General features: G+C 37.4%; 1 protein-coding gene across 1 annotated transcript in view; it reads right to left on the bottom strand.

The window, feature by feature from the left end:
• Positions 1-20: 20 nt before the first annotated feature.
• The window catches only part of LOC127645018 (retinal-specific phospholipid-transporting ATPase ABCA4-like), a 61,193-nt gene continuing 51,488 nt past the window's right edge, over positions 21-9,725 (bottom strand). Inside the window, exons 33-51 of the mRNA XM_052128510.1 lie at positions 9,397-9,491; positions 9,281-9,313; positions 8,400-8,505; positions 7,659-7,733; positions 7,393-7,562; positions 6,171-6,348; positions 5,942-6,057; positions 5,705-5,852; positions 5,379-5,502; positions 4,753-4,882; positions 3,874-3,994; positions 3,666-3,728; positions 3,449-3,555; positions 3,173-3,314; positions 2,888-3,022; positions 2,704-2,807; positions 1,045-1,137; positions 620-869; positions 21-163 (exon numbers count right to left, since the gene is read on the bottom strand). Coding sequence (XP_051984470.1) covers positions 35-163; positions 620-869; positions 1,045-1,137; positions 2,704-2,807; positions 2,888-3,022; positions 3,173-3,314; positions 3,449-3,555; positions 3,666-3,728; positions 3,874-3,994; positions 4,753-4,882; positions 5,379-5,502; positions 5,705-5,852; positions 5,942-6,057; positions 6,171-6,348; positions 7,393-7,562; positions 7,659-7,733; positions 8,400-8,505; positions 9,281-9,313; positions 9,397-9,491 — 2,319 coding nt within the window. The 3' untranslated portion in view covers positions 21-34. The remainder of the gene's footprint in view (positions 164-619; positions 870-1,044; positions 1,138-2,703; positions 2,808-2,887; positions 3,023-3,172; positions 3,315-3,448; positions 3,556-3,665; positions 3,729-3,873; positions 3,995-4,752; positions 4,883-5,378; positions 5,503-5,704; positions 5,853-5,941; positions 6,058-6,170; positions 6,349-7,392; positions 7,563-7,658; positions 7,734-8,399; positions 8,506-9,280; positions 9,314-9,396; positions 9,492-9,725) is intronic.

Genomic DNA, 9,725 nt, shown 5'->3' with positions numbered 1-9,725 from the left:
TTATCATAGTCTTTTTGTAGCATTTGAGCTTTTTTTATCTGTTTTTCCTTACAACATTTCGTAGCGGTGAGACCTTTTTATCTCGCTTTGGCCCTGATGCTCTGCGAGGAGGGGGGGCCTTTTCATCCTCTGCTGACTGCTGTTTGGCAAAATTCACAAACACCTGTAAGGCAGTGAAAACATCAGCTGTTAATCCTGTCAGCTGCATCCGCAGAGCCAGTCAAATTCAATCACAACATGGGAATTTAAACCAATATTTCAACTCCTTTGACTTTCTTTTTGTCATACAGGTTTGGAACAATGTGAGCATAATTAAATGATGACAAAATTGTAATTTTTGGGTGAACTACCCCCTAAAACAAGTATGCTTAATGTAGCAATTTCACCAATAAGAAACAAAAATGTCCTGAGATTTAAATGTGGGCCAATGGAAGATTTGGCTTGTTTAGCTGGTAAGCAGCCTCTTGAGGAAGAACCTATCGTGTTAATAAGTCTTTAGCCTGACACTGTTGATGGTTGTGGATAGTTAAGATAAAAACTCAGATTGACATTTATTGTTTGATGCTTTATTGCATGAATAGGACTTAGTGAGAACATTATTTTACACTTTTCAATTTACCTGGTCTAATGTGGTCTGAGACACAGTATAGTCTTCAACATTCAGCCTCTCTTTGTTAGCATTCACTAGCTGGAAAACTCGCGCTAATGAGGCAGAAGCAATTTCATATTGTAAAGTATTGTAGTGTTTCTCTCGCTGTATGCATCCTTGGAAGCTGCTTTCCATGAAGGACTCGGCAGGGACTAGGTCAGGAGACAGGCCTGCTTTGGGAGCTTTGATCTTCATTGTAACTACATAGCCACCACCAAACCTGTCCACAAGTAGCCAAATATGTAAAATACTTTACATGTGAAAACAGGCATGCACACTTTGTTGGATAATAATTTTTTAAGGTAATCTGTGAGAATCCTGGAAGAACATGCAAGCTGATTTGTGGTAATACGGCAACTGTGTTTTTAACTTTCCAAGACGTATTACATACTCACTTGTATTTAAGATGCTGGATTGTGCCCAGGCACTTAAACGTCCCATTGACCATGATGGCCAAGCGAGTACAAAGGGCCTCACACTCTTCCATGCTATAAATGGGGATAAAACCACAGATTTACATAAAAATTGTTTTTTTAGATATTTATACATTTCAGTTACAAAATAGTTTCATGATTGTTATACAGTGGCAAAACATGCCTGTTCTGTGTTATAAAACAATATAAATATACTGATATAAATTAACCCTCAGGTTCTGTTCAGTTATTTCTGACCAATTTGATTTTGTATCTTTTTATTTAAATGTTATTGTTCATCTGAGAGGTATAAAACTTTGTGACTTTTACCATCTAAATACAAAAAATCTTGAAAAGATTCCATCAAAGGTGCCCTCTAAAAAAAGGTGTAATTTTATTTGTCATCTTGGACTTACAGTGACACCTAGTGGTGTGGATGTAGCATCATTCAAAATCAATAGTTTTCAGTTTCAGATGCCAAAAACTTTTTTAATGGGGAAAAAATTATTGAGTGCACCTTTGTAAGTGGTTTTCCAAAAGAAGTAACCCTTGTATTGTTCGTGGTCAAATTTGACAAACTATTGGAATTAATGTGGAAATGAATGGATGAGATTATAACACTGAGTGAAAATGCATAATACACACACTCAGAAATGAATTGATTAGACACACTGCCACAGTGCAGAACACACCCACACCTACACTCACACACTCTCACTCACTCACTCACTCACTCACTCACCAACCTACACCAGACACCGATACACACAAAGATAGACAGAATTAATAGAAATTAATGGGTTAGACTGTGAAACAGCCACAATACAGATCACACACAGGTTGGTACAGCTATATTTAGGAGGACTCTCCATAGGGCTAATTGTTTTTGTACTGAGCTAATGACATTTTCTATCTCCTAACCCTATCCTAAACTGAACACTCACAGAAAAATGTATGCATTTTTACTTTCTTATATAAAACGATTCAAAAATAGCTCAACTTTGAGTGATTTATATTTTTATAATGTCTCTATATATATTTAAATGCATAACTTGTGATAATATCAACAGACACCAAGCAACAATAAGGGAAACACAGAGGCCACCTATAGGTTATACTTGTCAATGCTATAAAATAGAAAAAAAGTTTTTTCCAGCAGATGCCCATAATGCATGACTCATAGCAGCCTTTTCATAAATATACAACATTGCTTTTAACTGAAGGTAACAACAAATTTGCTTATTTGATATAAACATTTAATGGTGTAATTTTAACTCATTGAGGTGTAAATCCATAAAGTCCACCAAAATTCAAAAGAAAAAAGAAGGGGTAACTATGCAAGAAGTCAGTGAATAATTTGCTATTATATGCATTGGAAAAAATACAGCAATTTTGACCTCAAACAGTGTAAGTGTTAGCCCAGCCTGAACAGAACTTGAGGGATAAGCTAAACTTTCTGTGACACTTTCTGATTGTCAAATGTAGTGGAATACATATATATATATACCCATTGTTAATATGATTAACTACACCTGTGGTTAAACTGCTAAGACCCCTGTGTGCACTTAAGGGCAACTGACTTAATCCACTAATCATAAATCACCACTATCCAAATATGTTTGTGTCATCAAATGATCTTGCCTGTGAGATGTTAAAACGACTGCTCTTCCATCACGGATAATACTCAGAATGGCAGTCCACAGGAACCGGCGAGAGTGAGGGTCCATTCCTGTAGTGGGCTCATCCTACACAGTCACATATCAGAATTAGACCAATGGATTTTTCATTTTTGCATATCGCATGAGAATGTTGAGGAAAAGCATACCAGGAGCACCAAAGGAGGACAGCCAATCATGGCAATAGCAGTAGATAGCTTCCTCTTGTTGCCCCCGCTATAGGTACCGGCACAGTGACCTGCATATTCAGACAGACCCAGCTTCTGAATGCCCCACTCTGTCACCTACAGAAAATATATTCAAGTAATTAATTTCAGTGATACAGAGCCACAATATGAGGGTCAGTCTGACAAGCAAGCTGTCTTGTGAAGAATTAACTAGCCATTTATTAATGAGTCTGATTAAAACACGAGAGGTCCTAATGTGAGACTCACTCTGCTAATTTCAGACTCTGGGATCCCGCGGAGGCGAGCGTACAGATAGAGGTGCTCTCTGCCCGTCAGCAGTTCATCTATTGCATCAAACTGAGGGCAGTAGCCCATGTTCTGGTGCACATCCAGGATGTTAGAGAGAATACTAACGAAAAACAAAGTTCACATGTGAATCCATTTATATCCAAAGTATTAAAAATGATAAAGTACTTTAATCAGTGTCAATATTAATGTTAATTGTGTTTGTATTTTAAAGTCGCTTTTTTGTCTGTATATTACCTGTATCCAGCTACGGACGCCTCCCCAGAGGTCACATCTGTGTCTCCAGTCAGCATTTTAAAGGTTGTTGTTTTACCTGCACCATTTACACCAAGAAGCCCAAAGCACTGCAAGAAACATTTAGGCTGATTATCACATTTAACTCTTAAGCAATGTGTTTTAAACTTTATAAACAGAATTTTACAAATCAGAAAAATTTAAGGTTATTTTGTTATACCTCCCCTGCTGGAACTCCTGCACAAATTCTGTCCACTGCTGCTTTTTCTCTGCCCCTGTATGTCTAAGATTAGACAGAAGACTTCAGCATGGCATTAATAGTCCTGAAAAACTAACTCTGACCTGCAAAAATATATGCTAAAATCTAGGAAGTAACGTACAGTACAGTAGGTGTTTTTTTCTTTTTCTTCTGCCTGCTGGTCACTTACTTTTGACAAGTCTCGGATCAGAAGGATGTCATTCTTGTTTCCTCCTCTGTAAATGCGCTCTCTCTCCTGAGCTACATCATCATCTTCATCTTTAACTGGATTCCTCACATAGTCAGACACCCTACACAAATAATAACAAATAATAATAGTGTCCATCATTGTTTTTGCTGATTTAAGCATGAAGTAATCATAGTCATATTAAAATAGATCCCATTTTAAAGCTAACATTTCTTGTCCAGCTGCAGTAAATGTCTGGACATTATGCCAGCAGACATATCATCCTGTTTCTCAAGACCAGTTGCCCACTGAAGCTAAGCAAGACTCAACATGGTCAGTACCTGGATGGGTGACCAGGAGAAAATTAATGATGCTGCTGGAAGAGGTCAACAAAGGGTGCTCACCCTGCGGTCTGTGTTGGTCCTAATGCCCCAGGATAGTGATGGGGACTCTATACTGTAAAAAGGCATCGTCCTTTGGATGAGAGGTTACACCAAGGTCCTGACTCTCTGTGGTCATTAAAAATTCCAGGGCACTTTTTGTCAAGAGTAAGGGTGTAAGGCCTCCTAATAAACCCCATCCATTAATTGGCTCTATCTCTCCACCAATTGCAGATGAGTGTACTGGCACACTATGGTTGCTGAACACTGGTGGTTGTTTTGGAGAGTACCCTGTTCACTGTGTAAAGCGCTTTGAGTGTAGTGTCAGAAAACCTTCATTATTAACCTTCATTTTTTAATGTTAAAACTGAGCTAAATTTCAGAGGATATACATTTATACAGTACATCAGGTAAATTTATATGGTTTTAAAATGTGCTTTGTTTTCATTCAATTATTAGATTGAGATTGTTTGAGAGGGGGTTACAACTTGACGTAACTCACCAGTGATCAAGGAAAAATTTGTATTGGATGAGTAGATTAAGAATAAAATACATGAAACCCTCCACAGCCATACAGGCCAGGTTCTTCCCAACAAAGTCCCATCTGAATGGATCCATAGTAAACTCCTCCCCTGTGCAAAGACACATGAAGAAAAATGGAGTGCATTAGAAGGTTGAGTTGACAGATTTTACTGGCGCAACATGCATTGCTGGTAATTAAAATATACTGAATAAAATACTATTATTTTTATAGTTAATCCAAAAATGAAAATTCTTTCATCAGTGGCTCACCCTCTTGTTGTTCCAAACACACATGGCTTTATATATTTTGTAAAACACAAAAAGAGATGTTTGGCAGAATGTTCAGGCTTAGTCACCCTTCACTTTCATTGTATGGCAAAAAGATGCAATGCAAGTGAATGGTGACTGAGACCTAACATCCTGTCTAAAATCTCCTTTTGTGTTTCACTGAAGAACTATAGTCAAGTTTGAAACAACACATGGATGAGAAAATGATGACCGAGTTTTCTACCCTTTTAACAATCCCTTTGAAATTAGAATGAAGAGTAGTTGGTGCTATGATTTGACTGATATTTGACGGCACAATGTTATAACGGACAGACTTACCAAATCGGGCATAGACGTCAGTCACGGCCTGGTTCATGGCCATATCAATGAGACCTCGACCAAGACAGAAGTGAGGAAAGACCAGTAACACCTTCTTCAGCACCTCATTAAACATTAGCAGAGACTGAGGAAAAACATATGCAAATACTACAAATAAAGCATATTAAAACATCTCCACACTGGTTGCTTTATAAGTAAACATGTATTTCAAGCAGAACATTTTCTCTCTGGAACTTCAAGATATTTTTGAGACAAAAAAGCAAAAAATAAAAAATATCACATGATAATTATGTAAATTGTGTCCCAAGAGGTGGTTGTTACTTTACCCTATTGTCCTCAAAGAGCTCTAGGATGAAGGTGATGGCGCTACTATTGATACCAATGAAAAGGTTTATGCAGGAGAGGGACACATACGCTGTGCTGGGGATGCTGAACATGTAGGACATTGGGTACATCATGGGCGTCACTGACCATCTGCATAGAACACAGTACAAGAAAAGTCACTGCTGTGCTTCGCTTATTTTCTTCTATTTGGAGCCACCCTACATAATCCATTAACTCACCCATAGAGACAGAGCAGAGCGACCAGTGCTGGGAGATTGGTGGGTGATGTGTAACACTTCTTATCAAAACACACAAAAATGCCCACAATCATCGCTGTGCTGATAGAGTAGTTAATCTAGGACAAATAAATGAAAGGGATATGACCAATTACAGTAGATCTTTAAAATGACTAATGATTGACATTGCACAGAACCATCCTTGGTAAGACACAATGCTGATGAATCTCACCATGTCCCAGAAAAAGTTGGCAACCCAGTAGACCAGAGGGCTGACTCCACTAACAAACTGCAGATGTTTGGCCTTGGTGATACGCTCCTGAATGAGGTAAAGGACAAAGCTGGCTGGAATGAAGGACATTGCAAAGATGACACAGATGGCGACCACTGCATCCACTGATGTGGTGAGACTGTTGAAGATGAACATTTAAGTTTTACTATACAAAAAGAAGGTTTCAAATACCTTGCACAACATTTTCCTGAAATTAGATGCAGTAACGAAGCACATTACATTACTATATATTGTAATATTATCCACAGAACTGTACTTCGATTTAGGTTGGAAAAACAAGCATAGGGCACCAACACACTAGAAAAAGCTCTTTGTATCATGACACAAATGAATAAAATTGTATTTGAGGAATCAGTCAAGGAGCCTGGTCAGTTGGAAATAAATTTGATTCCTAAAAAAAAATTGGACCCGCCTCTCTGAAAATGTAATTGGACAACAAATGCCTACATCAGATTGTGTTGTGGCAAAAGTAAATCTTTTCCTAACTTTTGGTTCATGTCAAACTTTATTTATAGAGCACATTTAAATACCACAGGAGTTGAACCAAAGTGCTGAACAATTTATAAATAGTGTGTTAAACTTAATAAATAAATAAATATAATAATAATAATAGTATTAATAAATATAGCTGCAAGCAGCTATTACGGGGCCAAGCCTCCCTAAATAGCCTGTTTGGCCTACAGAACCCATAGCACCCAAAGATGGTCGTGGCACTATAGAGTTTGTCCTAGACTAGTACTGTAGATTATTGATGCCCACCTCTATCAGTGTGCCAAATGTAACCATTTTTCTATGTACGGTTCTATGGGCTGCTATAGACTCCCAGCCAGAATAATAATAATAAGAAAACTAATGGATACAATAGGGGCTACAGCCACTTTATGGCTTGGTATCTAATAATTATAATAATAAAATAGAAAAAGTAAAGCAAAAAACATAATTAAATAGATGAAAACAATCAGAAGACTTTGAGATTCAGTAAAACTTCAGACAGTATCAAAAGCTAAAGAATAAAAATAGCAAATGCAAATTTCACGTCATGCAAAATTGGTTGCATGACGGCAGCACTGCCCTAACGATGCCCTTATAACACACCATTCCATTTAAAATCAATGGATTCATGGTGTTCTCAAAACATTTTTAAGTGACATCCACCACTCACACAGTGACTTCAGAGAGCTGCTCTTTGGTGAGGTTGAGTGGGTGGTTGATGGCAGTAATGCCATATTCTGATGGATTGGCATGAGGTGGTAGGTAAGCACGCAGAATGGCATTGTTTGCTACATTCATGAAGGAAACCATGGCATGCCAGCCTTTGTTATTAAACCATACCTGTTACAAGTGACAGAAAAAAATTAGCAAAATTAAGTTAATACCAGAAAATAAAAGATTTTATATACTTTTTTTTTAAACCATGGTTTAACATACCTTCACATTGTATTCACTCTCCATGTAGTGTAGGAAAGTGCCAAATTCTTTCATGGCTGACTTTGAATACCGGCCCTAAAGATAAAAATGCCAGTGTACATGTTGTGTGAGCAGAGAGTAATACTGTGGTAACATTTCCAATAAGGTTGTATTCATTATCATTAGTTAATGCAATAGTTAACATGAACTAATAATGAACAATATTGTTACAGCATTTATCAATCTTGGTTAATGTTAATTTTACTTTAAAAGTGCACAATGAACAAACATGAACAATAGTACATTGATGATAAATTAATAAACATTAATAAGTTATGTAATAAAATATTGCAAATTTTTACAGTAGTTCATGATGCCAGTAATGTTTGACGTAATGTTAGGAAGGAAGTAACAAGAGCTGGATCTAAGTGCGGCTAAAAAGAGTTTAATGAAATGAATTAAACAAAGTACAAAATAACGGGGTAAACACAAGAACAAAGGAAACATTCACAAAGGGCACTGGTCATACACAGGAGGTCAAAACACATAACTGACAAGGACAAGCAAACAACAGGGCATTATAAAAAAAAAAAATGGTAATGAGTAAATGATAGACAGGTGAAAACAATCAAGGAATGCTGGCAGTGGAGAGGGAAGGGAATTATGGGAAGTGTAGTCTGGGAGGAACAGATGACAGGGGAGAAACACAAGGCAAATAGCAGTGAATCATGAGTGAATTGTTCAAGTAGAGCAAAGACATACCGCTGAAATATTCATCATTCTTCCAAGCTGAGATAGAATGTTCTGGATCTCTTCAGGGTCCACATCAAGAATCGGCAGCTGTCCACCAACAGAGAGTCCACCATACCTGACAAAGAATAATCTAGATAAAATCTTGTAGATACACTCCTTTTTGTGTCCACTACTGTAAAAGTTGCTTGTAAATATCTTATAGAATGCTATACAATGCTAAATTACATTTTTCACATTTCATTTTCAGGGGAGAAGATGATGGTGTAACCATTCGCAAATATTTTCAGACAGATTTGCAACAAAAGCCTGCATTTGTGGCCAAAAAGTAGTACAATCCTGAGTCATTCTGCAGCAAGAAAGCCTTTGATAAACAAAGTGGTCTAAAGCACAGACACATAAATACCACACATGTATGCTTGTTAAACATCTAATTTCTAATACATGGGCATAAATTGGAAGTTTGATCTCCATTTGGTGCTCTGATAGCTTTTTAAAACATTTTAAAACATGGCAGCGGGTCATGGCATCACAATCGTTGAGGTCAGGCACTGATATTGGGTGATGGGGCTTGTTGCTTGCTGGCAGTCACCACACCAACTCATCCCAAAGGTGTTCAGTGAGGTTCAGTTCTGGCCTTTGTGCAGGCATGTGAAGTTCTTCCACAACAGACTCGGTGAACCATTTTCCAGATAGCATCGGAGACTATGACAGTGCCACATTGAATGTCACTGAGCTTTTTGGCACACCCCATAACAATAAAAAATGTAGTAGAGGGCGTCCATATAATTTTGGCCATGAAGGGTACATTTCAAATGAAGAACCACTACCTTGTTTCATATTAACAACCATAGCAACATTCATTCAGCCATATAAAGAGACTGAAATCTTACCTTTGTTCGTTCACCCAATATTTGCTCTTCAAGCTGTATATGTGGAAAAGCAGTAGTCATTATAAAATTAAGTGAAGATAACAAACACTATTATTGCAGCTTGTATAATATCTCACCTGGTCTTGATGAGACTGGGGTAAGTCTTTACTAAATAGTCAGAGATGTTTCTGTTTGTCATGTCGAGCAAAATGTCCCCTGTTGGCTCTTTTCTCTACATCAGAGCAACAAAAACACATCTTATCATTTCAAGGCTCCTTTAAGTCCACTACATAGATTAATATTAAAAGGTATTCTCAGCAATTATATCCTCATTAAAAGTGTTAGCCCTAAATTAATGTATAGCAATTTTGTACTGATTTTGTGTATGTTTAAAATCATGTACACTCACATGAGATGAAGAATACAGTCATATCAGTAGCCTTATAATAATGCTAATGGGGGCAGC

Source organism: Xyrauchen texanus, chromosome 6 (assembly GCF_025860055.1).
Source record: "Xyrauchen texanus isolate HMW12.3.18 chromosome 6, RBS_HiC_50CHRs, whole genome shotgun sequence".
Lineage (NCBI taxonomy): Eukaryota > Metazoa > Chordata > Actinopteri > Cypriniformes > Catostomidae > Xyrauchen > Xyrauchen texanus.
Note: the sequence above shows the minus strand (reverse complement) of the source record. Positions and strands in the feature narration are given on the sequence as shown.